The sequence below is a fragment of the Anomaloglossus baeobatrachus genome, chromosome 10, assembly GCF_048569485.1.
Source record: "Anomaloglossus baeobatrachus isolate aAnoBae1 chromosome 10, aAnoBae1.hap1, whole genome shotgun sequence".
NCBI classification, from domain to species: domain Eukaryota; kingdom Metazoa; phylum Chordata; class Amphibia; order Anura; family Aromobatidae; genus Anomaloglossus; species Anomaloglossus baeobatrachus.
The window spans coordinates 35,134,794-35,154,740 of NC_134362.1; the positions used below are offsets into that span (position 1 = coordinate 35,134,794).

The window sequence follows — 19,947 nt, forward strand, 5'->3', positions numbered from 1 at the left end:
TGGATTCACATCGAAAGCATCAAAACTATGAATTATCACATGTGGAATGAAATACTTAACAAAAGAGTGTGAAACAACTGAAAATATGTCTTATATTCTAGGTTCTTCAAAGTGGCCACCTTTTGCTTTGATTACTGCTTTGCACACTCTTGGCATTCTCTTGATGAGCTTCAAGAGGTAGTCACCGGAAATGGTTTTCCAACAGTCTTGAAGGAGTTCCCAGAGATGCTTAGCACTTGTTGGCCCTTTTGCCTTCACTCTTCAGTCCAGCTCACCCCAAACCATCTCGATTGGGTTCAGGTCTGGTGACTGTGGAGGCCAGGTCATCTGGCGTAGCACCCCATCACTCTCCTTCTTAGGCTACTTTCACACTTGCGTTGAACGGTATCCGTTGCATTGCGTTGTGTAACGGATGCAACGGATGTGTTGCATATAGTGACGCAACGGATGCTGCAAAACAACGCAATTCGTTTTGATTTTTTTTTTTTTTTTTTTCCCGGTTTTACCAGCGGCAGACTATAGTGAACGATCAGCTGATCGTTCCCTGCAGCCGGCCGCTGGGTGATCAGCTGATTGCTCCCAGTAGCCGGCCGCCGGGTGATCAGCTGATCGCTCCCGCCCGCCGGGTGATCAGCTGATCGCTCCCGGCTGCCGGGTGATCAGCTGATCGCTCCCTGCAGCCGGCTGCCGGGTGATCAGCTGATCGCTCCCGGCCGCCGGGTGATCAGCTGATCGCTCCCTGCAGCCGGCCGCCGGGTGATCAGCTGATCGCTGTCACTTGCCGGCGCCCGGGCATGCCGGCGGGCGGGCGCTCAGCTGAGCGCTGTGACTTGCCGGCGGCCGGGCATGCTGGTGGCCGGTCATTCAGCTGAGCGCTGTCGCTTGCCGACGGCCGGGCGCTCAGCTGAACGTTCGGCCACCGCGAGCCAAAATAAAGTTTGATTTAAAAAAAAAAAAAAAAAAAAAAAAAAAAAGAGCATGCGCAGTGAAATCCAGAGGATTCCGCTGCTCAAAATAACGTTACATGCTGCGTTCCTCCCGCTGGGCGGAAGCAACGGAGCGTCGCCCAGCGGAAGCAACGCAGCTCCTTTTGGTACAATCCGTCAACCATACAAGTCTATGGGAAACAGCGGAATCCGTTAACGGATTCCGCTGTTTCCCAAAAGGGCGGATTGTAACGGAAGGAAAATAACGCAAGTGTGAAAGTACCCTTAGTCAAATAGCCCTTACTCAGCCTGGAGGTGTGTTTGGGGTCATTGTCCTGTTGAAAAATAAATGATGGGTCCAACTAAACGCAAACCGGATGGAATAGCACGCCACTGCAAGATGCTGTGGTAGCCATGCTGGTTCAGTATGCCTTCAATGTTAAATAAATCCCCAACCAGCAAAGCCCCCCCACACCATCACACCTCCTCCTCTATGCTTCACGGTGGGAACCAAGCATGTAGAGTCCAACCGTTCACCTTTTCTGTGTCGCACAAAGACCCGGTGGTTGGATCCAAAGATCTCAAATTTGGACTCATCACAGCAAAGCACAGATTTCCACTGGTCTAATGTCCATTCCTTGTGTTCTTTAGCCCAAACAAGTCTCTTCTGCTTGTTGCCTGTCCTTAGCAGTGGTTTCCTAGCCGCTATTTTACCATGAAGGCTGCTGCGCAATGTCTCCTCTTAACAGTTGTTCTAGAGATGTGTCTGCTGCTAGAACTCTGTGTGGCATTGACCTGGTCTCTAATCTGAGCTGCTGTTAACCTGCGATTTCTGAGGCTGGTGACTCGGATAAACTTATCCTCCGCAGCAGAGGTGCCTCTTGGTCTTCCTTTCCTGGGACGGTCCTTATGTGAGCCAGTTTCTTTGTAGTGTTTGATGGTTTTTGCCACTGCACTTGAGGACACTTTCAAAGTTTTCTTTTTCGCTCTATTGGGAGACCCAGACAATTGAGACAATTGGGTGTATAGGCTATGCCTCCGGAGGTCGCACAAAGTACTACACTTAAAAGTGTTAGGCCCCTCCCCTTCTGCCTATACACTCCCCGTGCTCCCACGGGCTACTCAGTTTTTTGCTTTGTGCGAAGGAGGTCAGACACGCACAGCACAGCTCCACAGATTAGTCAGCAGCAGCTGCTGACTAGGTCGGATGGAAGAAAAGTGGGCCCATATAGGGCCCCCAGCATGCTCCCTTCTCACCCCACTTTTGTCGGCGGTGTTGTTAAGGTTGAGGTATCCATTGCGGGTACGGAGGCTGGAGCCCACATGCTGTTTTTCCTTCCCCATCCCCCTTAGGGCTCTGGGTGAAGTGGGATCTTATCGGTCTCCAGGCACTGAGACCGGGCTTCATCCACAACTCCTGTGGAGCCTGATGGATAGGAGCCGATACCGTTCAGGGACATGGCCCTGCATCTTAAAGGTACTCTGTATCCCTATGGGGACCGCGCACGGCATCACCTCAGCTTTGCTGGGTGTGCTAGTGCACCTGGGACCGCGGCGCTGACCGGGTCTATATGTGCCATTACACACTCAGCGTCGCTGAGTGTGTTTATATGTAAGGGCTACCGCACTGACCGCCGTTGCCACGGGACACTGCGGCGCGGCTGGGACTTGTAGTTCGCCGGGGACTTTCACGCGACCGCGCTTTTACGGCGGCCGCGTTTATTACTACAGTCCCCGGCTTCATTGCGGCCTAGTTTCCCTTGTTTTCTCCCGCCCTCAGCCCTGACAGGCAGGGGAAGGGCGGGACGCTGCACGGAGCGAGCAGCAATGAGGGCTGGAGTATGATTTACATGCTCCATTCCCCTCACTGTGCACAGTATGAGCGCCCATTTCGCGCTCTTTCTAGGCCACGCCCACAGCTTCCTCAGCTCGTCAGGACGCCGCAGCCATTCCTGTCAGCTCCACCGACGCTGCAGAGAGGGACATATTCATGGGAGACCCAGACACGGTCTCTGGTGGCCTCACAACCGCTTAGGCGGCTGGTGAGCAGCACATGTGGTGCTAGCCCCATGGTGCTGTATTGTATTGGTACATTATTTGTGTACTGTATATAATTTACACTGTATGAGCACAGTTCTTTCTGGCTATATACCCTATTGTGTTACTCAGGGAAAACTATAGCATGGCGCCCATAAACGGCAGGGGTGCCAAAACACAGGCTTATTATGTTGCCTGCGCCGCATGTAAGACCCAGCTACCGGCAAGTTCCACTGACCCTCATTGTGTACAGTGTTCGACCCCTGTGACACTTCCTCAGCCGGATCCTCTGCTAAGAGGAGCCCAGGGGGAGCCACCTGTTGACACTGTCCAGGTGACGGGGACTGAGTTTGCAGCCTTTAAGGATCAACTCTCTGAGACTATGGCTAAGATACTAGAAGCCTTGCAGTCCAGACCGGTATCTCAGCAAAGGGACTCTGTTGAATCATTGTTCCCTGACCCCCCTCAGTTGGACCAACAATGTCCTCACGGGGTATCTCATACATCCCAGACGGAGGGTTCGGACTTAGAACCTAGCCCCAGATCGTCTAAGCGGGCCCGCTTAGAATTTCCCTCGACATCATATTGTTTAGGGTCTCAGCGGGGGGATTCTCTGGTTGATGATGCGGAAACAGCTGATCAGGATTCTGATCCTGGGAGCGCTCTCAATCTTAATTCTCCAGACGAGGACGTCATAGTGAATGATCTTATTGCATCCATTCATCAGTTGCTGGATATTCTTCCCTCAGCCCCTCCGGCGGAGGAGTCTGTTTCTCAGCAGGAGAAATTTCGCTTCAGGTTCCCCAAGCGTACACAGAGTATGTTTCTAGACCACTCTGATTTCAGAGAGGCAATCCAGACTCACCATGCTTGTCCGGATAAGCGTTTCTCTAAGCGCCTTAAGGATACACGTTTTCCTTTTCCCCCGGAAGTGTTTTAAGGTTGGATTCAATGTCCCAAAGTGGATCCTCCAATCTCCAAACTGGCGGCTAGATCCATACTTGCAGTGGAAGATGGGGCCTCGCTTAAAGATGCCACTGACAGGCAGATGGAGCTCTGGATGAAATCCATCTATGAAGCTATCGGAGCTTCTTTTGCCCCAGCATTCGCAGCCGTATGGGCGCTACCAGCTATATCAGCAGGTCAAGCGAAAATTGAAGCGGCCGCGCCACAAGTGGCTTCCATTACCTCCCAGACCTCGGCAATTGCGTCTTACACTATGAATGCTGTCCTGGACTCTGTGAGCCGTACGGCAGTTGCGACCGCCAATTCGGTAGTAGTCCGCAGGGCCTTGTGGCTACGGGAGTGGAAGGCAGATTCCGCTTCCAAAAAGGCGTTTAACCGGTTTGCCAATTTCTGGCGACAGGCTCTTTGGCGAGCGCCTGGATGAAATCATCAAACAATCCAAGGGAAAGGATACTTCCTTACCCCAGTCCAAGCAGAACCTCTCCCAACAGAGGAGAGGGCAGTCGAGGTTTCGGTCCTTTCGGGGCGCGGGCAGGTCCCAATTCTCCTCGTCCAAAAGGTCTCAGAAAGAACAAAGGAACTCTGATGCATGGCGGTCTAAGTCACGTCCTAAAAAGGCCATTGGGAGCACCGCTAACAAAGCGGCTGCCTCATGACTTTCTACCTCCTCTAGTAGCATCCTCGGTCGATGGCAGGCTCTCCCGCTTTTGCGACACCTGGCTGCCACAAATAAAAGACCGCTGGGTGAGAGACATTCTCTCTCACGGTTACAAGATAGAGTTCATCTCTCGTCCCCCGACTCGATTCTTCCGGTCCTCTCCGCCTCCCGAGCGAGCCGAGGCTCTTCGGCAGGCGCTGGGCACCCTGAAGGCAGAAGGAGTGGTGGTCCCTGTTCCTCTTCAGCAACAGGCCCACGGTTTTTACTCCAACTTGTTTGTGGTCCCAAAGAAGGACGGGTCCTTCCGTCCTGTCCTGGACCTGAAACTTCTCAACAAACACGTAAAGACCAGGCGGTTCCGGATGGAATCCCTCCGTTCCGTCATCGCCTCAATGTCCCAGGGAGATTTCCTTGCATCGATGGATATCAAAGATGCTTATCTCCACGTTCCGATTGCCCCAGAGCACCAGCGCTTCTTGCGCTTCGCCATAGGAAACGAACATCTGCAGTTCGTGGCACTGCCATTCGGCCTGGCAACAGCCCCACGGGTTTTCACCAAGGTTATGACTACTGTAGTAGCGGTCCTCCATTCTCAGGGTCACTCGTGATCCCGTACTTGGACGATCTGTTGATCAAGGCACCCTCTCAAGAGGCATGCCAACACAGCCTCGACGCTACCCTGGAGACTCTCCAGAGTTTCGGGTGGATCATCAATTTTCCAAAGTCAAATCTGACAAAGTCCCTTTCGCGCAGTTTCACCTGCGTCCTCTATCCTGGGAAGTAGTCACGACGGACGCAAGTCTGTCAGGGTGGGGAGCGGTTTTTCTCCACCACAGGACTCAGGGTACGTGGTCCCGGCAAGAGTCCTCGCTTCAGATCAATGTTCTGGAAATTCGGGCAGTGTATCTTGCCCTGAAAGCGTTCCAGCAGTGGCTGGAAGGCAAGCAGATCCGAATTCAGTCGGACAATTCCACAGCGGTGGCATACATCAACCACCAAGGCGGCACACGCAGTCGACAAGCCTTCCAGGAAGTCCGGCGGATTTTGATGTGGGTGGAAGCCACGGCCTCCACCATATCCGCAGTTCACATCCCAGGCGTGGAAAACTGGGAAGCAGATTATCTCAGTCGCCAGGGCATGGACGCAGGGGAATGGTCCCTTCACCCGGACGTGTTTCAGGAGATCTGTTGCCGCTGGGGGGTGCCGGACGTCGACCTCATGGCGTCCCGGCACAACAACAGTGGTACCCGGATCTGTGGCATCTCACGGTCGGCCAACCGTGGGCACTACCAGACCGACCAGACTTGCTGTCTCAAGGGCCGTTTTTTCCATCTGAATTCTGCGGCCCTCAACCTGACTGTGTGGCCATTGAGTCCTGGATCCTAGCGTCTTCAGGGTTATCTCAAGAAGTCATTGCCACTATGAGACAGGCTAGGAAACCAACGTCCGCCAAGATTTATCACAGGACGTGGAAAATTTTCCTGTCGGGGTGCTCTGCTCAGGGTTTTTCTCCCTGGCCATTTGCATTACCTACTTTTCTGTCCTTCCTTCAATCTGGACTGGAAAAGGGTTTGTCGCTCGGCTCCCTTAAGGGACAAGTTTCAGCGCTCTCTTGTTTTTCCAGAAGCGCCTAGCTAGACTTCCACAGGTACGCACGTTCCTGCAGGGAGTTTGTCACATCGTTCCACCTTACAAGCGGCCGTTAGAACCCTGGGATCTGAACAGGGTGCTGCTGGTTCTTCAGAAACCACCATTCGAGCCAATGAGAGATATCTCCCTCTCACGAATTTCGCAGAAAGTGGTTTTTCTGGTAGCAGTCACGTCTCTTCGGAGAGTGTCTGTGCTAGCAGCGTTGTCGTGCAAAGCCCCTTTTCTGGTTTTTCACCAGGACAAGGTGGTTCTACGTCCGGTTCCGGAATTTCTCCCTAAGGTGGTATCCACCTTTTCATCTCAATCAGGATATTTCCTTACCCTCTTTTTATCCTCATCCAGTTCACCAATGTGTTAAGGATTTGCACTTGTTAGATCTGGTGAGAGCACTCAGAATCTACATTTCCCGCACGGCGCCCCTGCGCCGCACGGATGCACTCTTTGTCCTTGTCGCTGGCCAGCGTAAAGGATCACAGGCTTCCAAATCAACCCTGGCTCGGTGGATCAAGGAGCCAATTATCGAAGCTTACCGTTCGGCTGGGCTTCCGGTTCCCTCAGGGCTGAAGGCCCATTCTACCAGAGCCGTGGGAGCGTCCTGGGCTTTGAGGCACCAGGCTACGGCTCAACAGGTGTGTCAGGCGGCTACCTGGTCGAGCCTGCACACTTTCACGAAGCACTATCAGGTGCATATCTATGCTGCGGCGGATACCAGCCTAGGTAGACGAGTCCTTCAGGCGGCGGTTGCCCACCTGTAGGAAAGGGCCGTTTTACGGCTCTCTTACGAGGTATTATTTTACCCACCCAGGGACTGCTTTTGGACGTCCCAATTGTCTGGGTCTCCCAATAGAGCGAAAAAGAAGAAGGGAATTTTGTTTACTTACCGTAAATTCCTTTTCTTCTAGCTCTAATTGGGAGACCCAGCGCCCGCCCCTGTTTTTTTGTGTGCACATGTTGTTCATGTTGAATGGTTTCAGTTCTCCGAGTTTCCTTTGGATTGAAGTTACTTTAAACCAGTTTATAATTATTTTCCCTCCTTCTTGCTTTTGCACCGAAACTGAGTAGCCCGTGGGAGCACGGGGAGTGTATAGGCAGAAGGGGAGGGGCCTAACACTTTTAAGTGTAGTACTTTGTGCGACCTCCGGAGGCATAGCCTATACACCCAATTGTCTCAATTGTCTGGGTCTCCCAATTAGAGCTAGAAGAAAAGGAATTTACGGTAAGTAAACAAAATTCCCTTCTTCCCAATTTTTCGGACTGACTGACCTTCATTTCTTAAAGTAATGATGGCCACTCGTTTTTCTTTACTTAGAATTTGTATTATGGCAAGAAAAAAAGCAACTAACAGTCTATTCAGTAGGACTATCAGCTGTGTATCCACCAGACGTCTGCACAACACAACTGATGGTCCCAACCCCATTTATAAGGCAAGAAATCCCACTTATTAAACCTGACAGGGCACACCTGTGAAGTGAGAACCATTTCCGGTGACTACCTCTTGAAGCTCATCAAGAGAATGCCAAGAGTGTGCAAAGCAGTAATCAAAGCAAAAGGTGGCTACTGAAGAACCTAGAATATAAGACATATTGTCACACTTGTTTGTTAAGTATTTCATTCCACATGTGATAATTCATAGTTTTGATGCCTTCAATGTGAATCTACAATTTTCAGAGTCATGAAAGTAAAGAAAACTCTTTGAATGAGAAGATGTGTCCAAACTTTTGGTCTGTACAGTATATATATATATATATACATATATATTTGAAGAAACATCAAGACAGCACTCAGCATAGACTTGAAAAAAAACCCGCTTTTATTGGCCCATAGGATACAGCAACATTTCAGTCGCAAGTGACTTTTGTCAAGGCACAAATTAAGAGACCACTTCCGAATTTTAAGTTTCTTTGTCGCTCCTTATTGGGAGACCCAGACAATTGGGTGTATAGCTATGCCTCCGGAGGCCACACAAAGTATTACACTAAAAGTGTAAAGCCCCTCCCCTTCAGCCTATACACCCCCCGTGCTGCCACGGGCTCATCTGTTTTTATGCTTTGTGCGAAGGAGGTCAGACATGCACGCATAGCTCCACAGCTTAGTCAGCAGCAGCTGCTGACTATGTCGGATGGAAGAAAAGAGGGCCCATAACAGGGCCCCCAGCATGCTCCCTTCTCACACCACTCTTGTCGGCGGTGTTGTTAAGGTTGAGGTATCCATTGCGGGTACGGAGGCTGGAGCCCACATGCTGCTTTCCTTCCCCATCCCTCAATTAGGGCTCTGGGTGAAGTGGGATCCTTTCGGTCTCCAGGCACAGGAGACCGTGCTCCATCCACAGCTCCTGAGGACTCTGCTGGATAGGAGCCGAGTATCGTTCAGGGACATGGCCCTGCTACTTTGAGGTACTCTGTGTCCCCGTGGGGACCGCGCACAGCAACACTCCAGCATTGCTGGGTGTGCTAGTGCACCGGGGACAGCAGCGCTGACTGCGTTTGTGCCATTACACACTTCAGCGTCGCTGAGTGTGTTCGTGTAGGGGGACTGCCGCGCTGACCGCCGCTGCCATGCTTATCACTGCGGCGCAGCTGGGACTGTTAGTGCGCCGGGGACTTCCGCGCCGACCGCGCTTATACGGCGGCCGCGCTTATAACTCGAGTCCCCGGCTTTTGCGGCCTAGTCTCGTTTTCTTCCCGCCCCCAGCCCTGTCAATCAGGGGAAGGGCGGGACGCTGTACAGGACGGCAGCACTGAGGGCTGGAGCATGCTTTGCATACTCCACCCCCCTCACTCTGCACAGTGGGGCACCAGTTCCCGCACTTTTCTGGGTCACGCCCACGGCTCCCTCCTCTCCTCAGGACGCCGGCAGCCATTCCTCTCAGCTCTGCTAACGCTGGAGAGGAGAGACAAGCTCAAGGAGACCCAGGCAGGATTTCTGGTGCCCAGACAACCGCTTTGCGCAGGCGGTAAGCAGCACCTGTGGTGCTGGCCCCACTAGTGCAGAAGTGTAATTATAGATTACATGATTATAGTCTATACTTTACACTGTATGGTGCACGGTTGATTTTTGTCTATATACCCTCCTGTATTGCTCAGAGGAGACAACAGCATGTCGTCCACAAATAGCAAGGGTGCCAAAGCACAGACTTACTATGCTGCCTGTGCAGCATGTACGGCTATACTGCCGGCAGGTTCCACTGACCCTCATTGTGTGCAATGCTCGGCCCCTGTGGCACTTTCTCAGCCGGAGCCTCTGCTAAGGGTAGCCCAGGGAGAACCACCTGTTAACACTGTCCAGGTGACAGGGACGGAGTTTGCAGTTTTTACTGAAAGACTTTCTGAGACTATGGCTAAGATATTACAAGCCTTGCAGTCCAGGCCGGCATCTCAAGCCAGGGGCACTGTGGAATCATTGCCCCCTGGTCCCCCTCAGTTGGAACAGCAATGTCCTCCCGGGGTGTCTCATGGATCCCAGGGTGAGGTCTCTGACACGGACCGCAGCCCCAGACCGATTAAGCGAGCTCGCTATGATATCCCCTCGACATCATCACAATGTTCAGGGTCTCAGCGAGAGGACTCTCTGTATGATGAAGCGGAGGTAGCTGATCAGGATTCTGATCCTGAAGCCGCTCTCAACCTTGATACTCCTGATGGGGACACCATAGTGAATGATCTTATTGCGTCCATCAATGAAATGTTGGATATTTCTCCCTCAGCTCCTCCAGTGGAGGAGTCAGCTTCTCAGCAGGAGAAATTCCGTTTCAGGTTTCCCAAGCGTACAAAGAGTATGTTTCTGGACCACTCTGACTTCAGAGAGGCAGTCCAGAAACACCGAGCTTGTCCAGATAAGCGTTTTTCCAAGCGCCTTAAGGATACACGTTACCCTTTCCCCCCTGACGTGGTCAAGGGCTGGACTCAGTGTCCCAAGGTGGATCCTCCAATCTCCAGACTTGCGGCTAGATCCATAGTTGCAGTGGAAGATGGAGCTTCACTCAAGGATGCCACTGACAGACAGATGGAGCTCTGGTTGAAATCCATCTATGAAGCTATCGGCGCGTCTTTTGCTCCAGCATTCTCAGCCGTATGGGCACTCCAAGCTATCTCAGCTGGTCAGGCGCAAATTGACGCACTCACACGTACGTCTGCGCCGCAGGTGGCGTCCATAACCTCTCAAACGTCGGCATTTGCGTCCTACGCTATTAATGCTGTCCTGGACTCTGCGAGCCGTACGGCGGTTGCAGCCGACAATTCGGTGGCAATACGCAGGGCCTTGTGGCTGCGGGAATGGAAGGCAGATTCGGCTTCCAAAAAGTGCTTAACTGGATTGCCATTTTCTGGCGACCGTTTGTTTGGTGAGAGATTGGATGAAATCATCAAACAATCCAAGGGAAAGGAAACATCCTTACCCCAGGCCAAACCAAAAACACCCCAACAGAGGAGGGGACAGTCGAGGTTTCGGTCCTTTCGGAGTGCGGGCAGGTCCCAATTCTCCTCGTCCAAAAGGCCGCAGAAGGATCAGAGGAACTCCGACGCATGGCGGTCTAAATCACGCCCTAAAAAGACCGCCGGAGGTGCCGCTACTAAGGCGGCTTCCTCATGACTTACGGCCTCCTCACACCGCATCCTCGGTCGGTGGCAGGCTCTCCCGCTTTTGCGACACCTGGCTGCCACAAGTAAAAGACCGTTGGGTGAGAGACATTTTGTCTCACGGTTACAGGATAGAGTTCAGCTCTCGTCCTCCGACTCGATTCTTCAGAACATCTCCGCCTCCCGAGCGAGCTGAGGCTCTTCTGCAGGCGGTGGGCATTCTGAAGGCAGAAGGAGTGGTGGTCCCGGTTCCTCTTCAGCAACAGGGTCACGGTTTCTACTCCAACCTGTTTGTGGTTCCAAAGAAGGACGGGTCCTTCCGTCCTGTTTTGGACCTAAAACTGCTCAACAAACACGTAAGGACCAGGCGGTTCCGGATGGAATCCCTCCGCTCCGTCATCGCCTCAATGTCCCAAGGAGATTTCCTAGCATCGATCGATATCAAGGATGCTTATCTCCACGTACCAATTGCTCCAGAGCATCAGCGCTTCTTGCGCTTCGCCATAGGAGACGAACACCTTCAGTTCGCGGCACTGCCGTTCGGCCTGGCGACAGCCCCAAGGGTTTTCACCAAGGTCATGGCTACAGTAGTTGCGGTCCTCCACTCTCAGGGTCACTCAGTGATACCTTACTTAGACGATCTGCTGGTCAAGGCACCCTCTCAAGAGGCATGCCAACACAGCCTCGACGTTACTCTGGAGATTCTCCAGAGTTTCGGGTGGATCATCAATTTTCCAAAGTCAAATCTGACACCGGTCCAATCGCTGACATATCTTGGCATGGAGTTTCATACTCTTCCAGCGATAGTGAAGCTTCCGCTGGACAAACAGCGTTCACTACAGACAGGGGTGCAATCTCTCCTTCAAGGTCGGTCACACCCCTTGAGGCGCCTCATGCACTTCCTGGGGAAGATGGTGGCAGCAATGGAAGCAGTCCCTTTCGCGCAGTTTCACCTGCGTCCACTTCAATGGGACATCCTACGCAAGTGGGACAGGATGCCGACGTCCCTAGACAGGAACGTCTCCCTCTCTCAGGCAACCAAAGCTTCCCTTCGGTGGTGGCTTCTTCCCACCTCATTATCGAAGGGGAAATCCTTCCTACCCCCATCCTGGCGGTGGTCACGACGGACGCGAGTCTGTCAGGGTGGGGAGCGGTTTTTCTCCACCACAGGGCTCAGGGTACGTGGACTCAGCAAGAGTCCTCACTTCAGATCAATGTTCTGGAGATCAGGGCAGTGTATCTTGCCCTAAAAGCGTTCCAGCAGTGGCTGGAAGGCAAGCAGATCCGAATTCAGTCTGACAACTCCACAGCGGTGGCTTACATCAACCACCAAGGTGGGACACGCAGTCGGCAAGCCTTCCAGGAAGTCCGGCGGATTCTGCTGTGGGTGGAAGCCACAGCATCCACCATATCCGCAGTTCACATCCCGGGCGTAGAAAACTGGGAAGCAGACTTTCTCAGTCGCCAGGGCATGGACGCAGGGGGAATGGTCCCTTCACCCGGACGTGTTTCAGGAGATCTGTTGCCGCTGGGGATGCCGGACATCAACCTAATGGCGTCACGGCACAACAACAAGGTCCCAACATTCATGGCTCGATCTCAAGATCACAGAGCTCTGGCGGCAGACGCCTTAGTTCAGGATTGGTCGCAGTTTCGGCTTCCTTATGTGTTTCCTCCTCTGGCACTGTTGCCCAGAGTGTTACGCAAGATCAGGGCCGACTGCCGCCGCGTCATCCTCGTCGCTCCAGACTGGCCGAGGAGGTCGTGGTACCCGGATCTTTGGCATCTCACGGTCGGCCAACCGTGGGCACTGCCAGACCGACCAGATTTGCTGTCTCAAGGGCCGTTTTTCCATCTGAATTCTGCGGCCCTCAACCTGACTGTGTGGCCATTGAGTCCTGGATCCTAGCGTCGTCAGGATTATCTCAAGAGGTCATTGCCACTATGAGACAGGCTAGGGACATCTCCTTACCCTCGTTTTGTCCTCATCCAGTTCACCAATGTGAAAAGGATTTGCACTTGTTAGATCTGGTGAGAGCACTCAGACTCTACATTTCTCGTACGGCGCCCCTGCGCCGCTCGGATGCACTCTTTGTCCTTGTCGCTGGCCAGCGTAAAGGGACACAAGCTTCCAAGTCAACCCTGGCTCGGTGGATCAAGGAACCAATTCTCGAAGCTTACCGTTCCTCGGGGCTTCTGGTTCCCTCAGGACTGAAGGCCCATTCTACCAGGGCCGTGGGAGCGTCCTGGGCCTTGCGACACCAGGCTACGGCTCAGCAGGTGTGTCAGGCAGCTACCTGGTCGAGCCTGCACACTTTCACGAAACACTATCAGGTGCATACCTATGCTTCGGCAGATGCCAGCCTAGGTAGGCGAGTCCTTCAGGCGGCAGTTGCCCACCTGTAGGACGGAGCCGTTACGGCTCTATTATGAGGTATTATTTACCCACCCAGGGACTGATTTTGGACGTCCCAATTGTCTGGGTCTCCCAATAAGGAGCGACAAAGAAGAAGGGAATTTTGTATACTTACCGTAAATTCCTTTTCTTCTAGCTCCAATTGGGAGACCCAGCACCCGCCCCTGTTTTTGTATACACATGTTGTTCATGTTAAATGGTTTCAGTTCTCCGATATTCCTTCGGATTGAATTTACTTTAAACCAGTTTATAATTTTTTCCTCCTTCGGGCTTTTGCACCAAAACTGATGAGCCCGTGGCAGCACGGGGGGTGTATAGGCTGAAGGGGAGGGGCTTTACACTTTTAGTGTAATACTTTGTGTGGCCTCCGGAGGCAGTAGCTATACACCCAATTGTCTGGGTCTCCCAATTGGAGCTAGAAGAAAAGGAATTTACGGTAAGTAAACAAAATTCCCTTCTTTTCTGATTTTTCTCTTTATAGGTATATTTTTTGAGTAAAATGTAAATTGCTATTTTATTCTATAAGCTACTGACAACATGTCTCTGAATTTCCAAGCAATACATTTTCTATTCATTTTCTGAAAATGAGAATGGTCAAAATAACAGAACAATGCTTTGCTTTCAGACCTTAAATAATGCAAAGAAAACAAGTTCATAATCATTTAGAAACAACAATACTAATAATGTTTTACCTCAGGAAGATTCAGAAATCAATATTTTGTGGAATAACCATGATGTTTAATCCCAGCTTTCATGCGTCTTGGCTGCTTTCCACCAGTATTTCACACTGCTTTTGGGTGACCTTATGCCACTCCTGGTGGATAAATGTAAGCAGTTCTTCATTGTTTGATGGCTTGTGACTATCCATCTTCCTCTTGATTACATTCCAGAGGTTTTCAATGGGTTTCAGGTCTGGAGATTGGAGATTGGGCTGGCCATGACAGGGTTTTGATGTGGTGATCCTTCATCCACACATTGACATAGCTGTGTGGCAATGAAAGAACATTTTACTGAAAAATATACCTGTAAAGAGAAAAATCAGAAAAACTGAGAATTTTGCAGTGGTCTCTATATACTGTGTATATATATATATATATATATATATATATATATATATATATATATATATATATATATATATATATATATATATATATATATATATATATATATATATATATATATATATATATATATGCGAGATGGCCGAGCACTCGCCCAAACCATTGATTGACTTACGGACCTCTGAATCCCAGGAGTCTCTCTTCACCCCAGGCAATGATGCAATATTGATGACTTTGATTTCTCTCCCGTCATGTTTCATGTAGAGGAACCCGGCCAACTTGATGTCCGCCAACCTGCAGTCTTATCAGAAGACGTCCATGGTGCATCTGCCAGACAGTGGTTTAGGAGATGACCAGAACATCACATCCTCACCTTCCAACGGCGTAGACCGGAGATCGGCAACACTATACAATCATTTTACCTCCAAGAATGAAGAAAATAGGTGCGGGGAATCGCTCCGGGGATTGGGAACATTGGAATTATTGGATAAGTCAGGTCCTCAACTTGCAGACATCACTGGGTCTGTAAGCAGCTCCACATTCATCCACAATGCAAACCAGTGCTGCCTCCTATATAGAGTATCAAAAGCAAAGGTGACAACGGTCAGATTAATGGGGTTTATTGCTAAGACCTTTGGTCCTCGTAAAGGTCCCAACAGTCAGAGCCTCCCTGGTCCCAAAGTAGCTTTTAATGGTGGAATAACCCTTTAAAACAAGCCGTAGCATGGACAAGATTAGCGGTTGTTGGAATTTTTCCATAGGGTTCCATATAGAAAAATGTTCACGTCGACCACCGTTGGTCACTGAGCTTTCCGTAATACGTTGTTGGCCCAATGACACGTTCCGCTTTGTTACAGCACTTTTTTTTTCAAACATCTCCGGTTGCTTTTCTGTCCCAAAGGTAAAGCAAGTTTTCCCTTAAATCCAAACACAGCCGCCCCCCGGAGAAGTTCTGTTGTGTGCGCCGAGGTGGTTGAATGGAAAACTTGCTTCACGTTTGGAACGAAGGAGCAGAGACGAAAGAGAGAAACTGTTCCAGAATCAGGGGAGCAGCGGGAATTGGAAAAGGAACTGTGCTTAAATGTAAGAATCCCATGAAAGGTTCTCTGGAGGGTAACCTCGCTGTGTCTCCGCCATCTGCAGGTCATTTGAAGGAATCTTATATAAGAGAGGAGCACTGCTTAAAGGTTGGAAGCCGCGATGGTTTGTGCTCGACGTCACCAAGCACCAGGTAAGAGGAGGACAATTAACATATTAGCCATGGTGAAAACTATACAACGCCGTATGTTTGTTTTTGGGGGTTTTTTTTATAACCTATGTGCATGATGTCTTATGTGATTCCATACAATGAAAAAATCTAGGCCTACACTCCCCAGCCTGGTGTATGCCCAGTCAGCGGAGCCCTGAGAAGAAATACACTGAATGTAGTGATAAAAGGAAAGGTGAACATACACCATGTGGAAAAAAGTATTGGGACACATCTTAATCACCCAATTCCTGTTTTCAATCAACCCTATTCCTCCCTGGTGTATAACATCCGGCCCCTCACCCCCCCCCCACCAGAGTATAACATCCAGCCCCTCACCCCCCCACCAGAGTATAACATCCGGCCCCTCACCCCCCCACCAGAGTATAACATCCGGCCCCTCACCCCCCCCCACCAGAGTATAACATCCAGCCCCTCACCCCCCCACCAGAGTATAACATCCGGCCCCTCACCCCCCCACCAGAGTATAACATCCAGCCCCTCACCCCCCCACCAGAGTATAACATCCGGCCCCTCACCCCCCCACCAGAGTATAACATCCGGCCCCTCACCCCCCCCCCCCCACCAGAGTATAACATCCGGCCCCTCACCCCCCCACCAGAGTATAACATCCGGCCCCTCACCCCCCCCACCAGAGTATAACATCCGGCCCCTCACTCCCCCCCACCAGAGTATAACATCCGGCCCCTCGCCTCCTCCACCAGTGTACAACATCCGGCCCCTCACCCCCCCACCAGAGTATAACATCCGGCCCCTCACCCGCCCCACCAGAGTATAACATCCAGCCCCTCACCCCCCCCCACCAGTGTACAACATCCGGCCCCTCACCCCCCCCCCCCACCAGTGTACAACATCCGGCCCCTCACCCCCCCCCCCCACCAGTGTACAACATCCGGCCCCTCACCCCCCCCTCCCCACCAGTGTACAACATCCGGCCCCTCACCCCCCCACCAGAGTATAACATCCGGCCCCTTGCCCCCCCCACCAGAGTATAACATCCGGCCCCTTGCCCCCCCCCCACCAGAGTATAACATCCGGCCCCTTGCCCCCCCCCACCAGAGTATAACATCCGGCCCCTCACCCCCCCCCACCACCAGAGTATAACATCCGGCCCCTCGCCCCCCCCCCCCAGAGTATAACATCCGTCCCTTCGCCCCCCCCCCCCACCAGAGTATAACATCCGGCCCCTCGCCCCCCCCCCACCAGAGTATAACATCCAGCCCTTCGCTTCCCCCAGTGTATACCATCCAGCCCCTCGCTTCCCCCAGTGTATACCATCCAGCCCCTCGCCCCACCCCACCAGTGTATAACATTCGGCCCCTCGCCCCCAACATTGAGTAACATCAGACTCCTCTCTCCCTCCAGTGTGTAACATCCAGCCCCTCGTCCCTTGTGTATAACATCCAGCCCCTCGTCCCTGCCAGTGTATAAGATCTGGCCCCTCTCTTCCCCCTCCCCCCCGATTTATAATATCTGGCCCCTTACTTCCCCCAATGAATAACATTCAGCCACTCAACCTTGGTGTATTGCATCCGGCCCCTCACCCCTGATGTATAAAATCCAGCCCTATTGCTACTGGTGTATAATCTCCAGACGCTCGCTACCCTGGTGTATAATCTCACACCTGGTGTATAACTACGTGTATAACCTCACCATGCCGTCTGCCTATACTACCATGTGACAGTGCGGCTGGTTATGCAGAGCTCACTGATACCAGCGCATCCTGTAATAGGAGCCACCGGGATAACAAGTCCAGTCATGACATTTCTCTCTCCTGAATCCCCCCATAATCACCTGTGAGTGATATTATTGAGATGAGGAAGGAACCGCAGCAAGTCAGTTATGAAGAGGAGACCCCCTAACATTACAGGAGGGAGGCCGAGTACCAGAGGGCCAAAAAAATCACCAAAGCTCTGCTGACTCCATAACTGCAGAGTCCAGACCTCCTCTGGTAACATCAGCACAAACACTGCGTCCGCCGGGGGCTTCATGCCCGAGTAGTTACAGCAGCCGTACATCACCAAGCACAATGCCGAGCCGTACATCACCAAGCACAATGCCGAGCCGTACATCACCAAGCACAATGCCGAGCCGTACATCACCAAGCACAATGCCGAGCCGTACATCACCAAGCACAATGCCGAGCCGTACATCACCAAGCACAATGCCGAGCCGTACATCACCAAGCACAATGCCGAGCCGTACATCACCAAGCACAATGCCGAGCCGTACATCATCAAGCACAATGCCGAGCCGTACATCACCAAGCACAATGCCGAGCCGTACATCACCAAGCACAATGCCGAGCCGTACATCACCAAGCACAATGCCGAGCCGTACATCACCAAGCACAATGCCGAGCCGTACATCACCAAGCACAATGCCGAGCCGTACATCACCAAGCACAATGCCGAGCCGTACATCACCAAGCACAATGCGAGCCGTACATCACCCAGCGCAATGCCGAGCCATATATCACCAAGCACAATGCCGAGCCATACATCACCAAGCACAATGCTGAGCCATACATCACCCAGCACAATGCCGAGCCGTACATCACCAAGCACAATGCCGAGCCGTACATCACCAAGCACAATGCAGAGCCATACATCACCAAGCACAATGCCGAGCCATACATCACCAAGCACAATGCCGAGCCATACATCACCAAGCACAATGCCAAGCTTCGGATGGAGCGGTTTAAAGCCGCCACCACTGGACGTGTTCTGTGCAGTGATGGATCGCATTGCTGTGTCTGGTATATGATGGAGGAGTCTGGGTTTGGTGATTCCAAAAGAATGTTACTGTAGAGGCTGACTCTATGTTAATGTTTTTGATGTAGAACGGGAGGTCAGAAAAGCTCGGGGGGGTGGGGGGGGGGGGGGGGGGGGGGGGGTGGAGTGATGGATGTGGAGGTGTCCAGTTACCTCTCTCCATACAGTGTAACCTTCAGAGTAGGATCTCATTGTTTTGCTCCAATAATCTCAGTCTGGATGGAAATGACTGTACAGTCGTTCAGAGCCTGGACTCTCCTGCACCGGATTTTCACCTTTTCTTTCCCGTACCTCTGTGCAGTAAGAGCCGCGGTGTTAGGCTTTGTGCGCACTAGAAATGTGAAGTTTCTCAAGAAAATTTCTTGAGAATCTTTTGGGAGTGGAAGATTTCCGGACCTCCGGAAAAAATCCGCACCAAATCCGCGGTAAGTCCGCATGCGGATTAGCCGCGAATTTCCCGCAGGTTGTTCCCTGCAGATTTTGCAGGCTGTACTGCAGAAATCCTGCGGAAATAATGGACATGCTCATTTTCTCAATAAATTTTCTCAAGAAAATCTTCTCAAGGAAATTTCTTGAGAAAAATCCGCAGCGTGCGCACCCGCTATTTTTTTTTCTCATATGATTTGCTGGGAAATCTCTGCACAAAGATTGCAGACATTTCTCAAGAAATTTCCGCAGCAAATCCGTGGGTAAAACGGCCTAGTGCGCACATAGCCTTATAGTTGCAGTTTTCTGCAGCTGGGTCATGTCAGGGGTCTCCACTCCGCTGTGACCCGCTCTTGGCAGCCACCAGCGAGGTGTTTCTGTTACTGGCTGTTGTCTCTGAAGTTTTGCAATTTGCGGGAGACGTAAATCTGTTACTTATATTGACTGCACTTTTCCTTCCCCACAGCTCCGATACTACGACTCCGGGGAAGACGCCAGCTGTAAGGGACACATAGACCTGGCAGATGTGGAAACGGTGGTGCCGGCCGCACCAACCATCGGGGTGCCAAAGCACGCCAGCGACAGGGCTTTTTTTGATGTGAGTAAATGTATGGAAGAAAACAATATCTGGGTCTGAATAATCACACTCAGTGCTGGCAATCATATACGAGATCTCCAGCCTGATGACTGTCTCTGCACTGAGGACGCAAGAAAGATCACACTGAGGATTTCCAAGTGCTCGCTCATCACTACTTACCAGTACCGAGCACCTGAGCATGGTAGTGCCCCGCTCATCACTACTTACCAGTACTGAGCATGGTAGTGCTCGCTCATCACTACTTACCAGTACTGAGCACCTGAGCATGGTAGTGCCCGCTCATCACTACTTACCAGTACCGAGCACCTGAGCATGGTAGTGCCCGCTCATCACTACTTACCAGTACTGAGCATGGTAGTGCTCGCTCATCACTAGTTACGAGTACTGAGCACCTGAGCATGGTAGTGCCCGCTCATCACTAGTTACCAGTACTGAGCACCTGAGCATGGTAGTGCCCGCTCATCACTAGTTACCAGTACTGAGCACCCGAGCATGGTAGTGCCCGCTCATCACTAGTTACGAGTACTGAGCACCCGAGCATGGTAGTGCCTGCTCATCACTAGTTACCAGTACTGAGCACCCGAGCATGGT

The 19,947-nt window shown here is 51.7% G+C and overlaps 1 protein-coding gene across 1 annotated transcript in view; it reads left to right on the forward strand.

Annotated features, from left to right (window-relative positions):
* The window catches only part of SBF2 (SET binding factor 2), a 321,660-nt gene that overhangs the window by 294,483 nt on the left and 7,230 nt on the right, over positions 1-19,947 (forward strand). Inside the window, exons 38-40 of the mRNA XM_075325834.1 lie at positions 14,556-14,734; positions 15,435-15,522; positions 19,225-19,356. Of these exons, the coding sequence (XP_075181949.1) occupies positions 14,556-14,734; positions 15,435-15,522; positions 19,225-19,356 (399 nt within the window). The remainder of the gene's footprint in view (positions 1-14,555; positions 14,735-15,434; positions 15,523-19,224; positions 19,357-19,947) is intronic.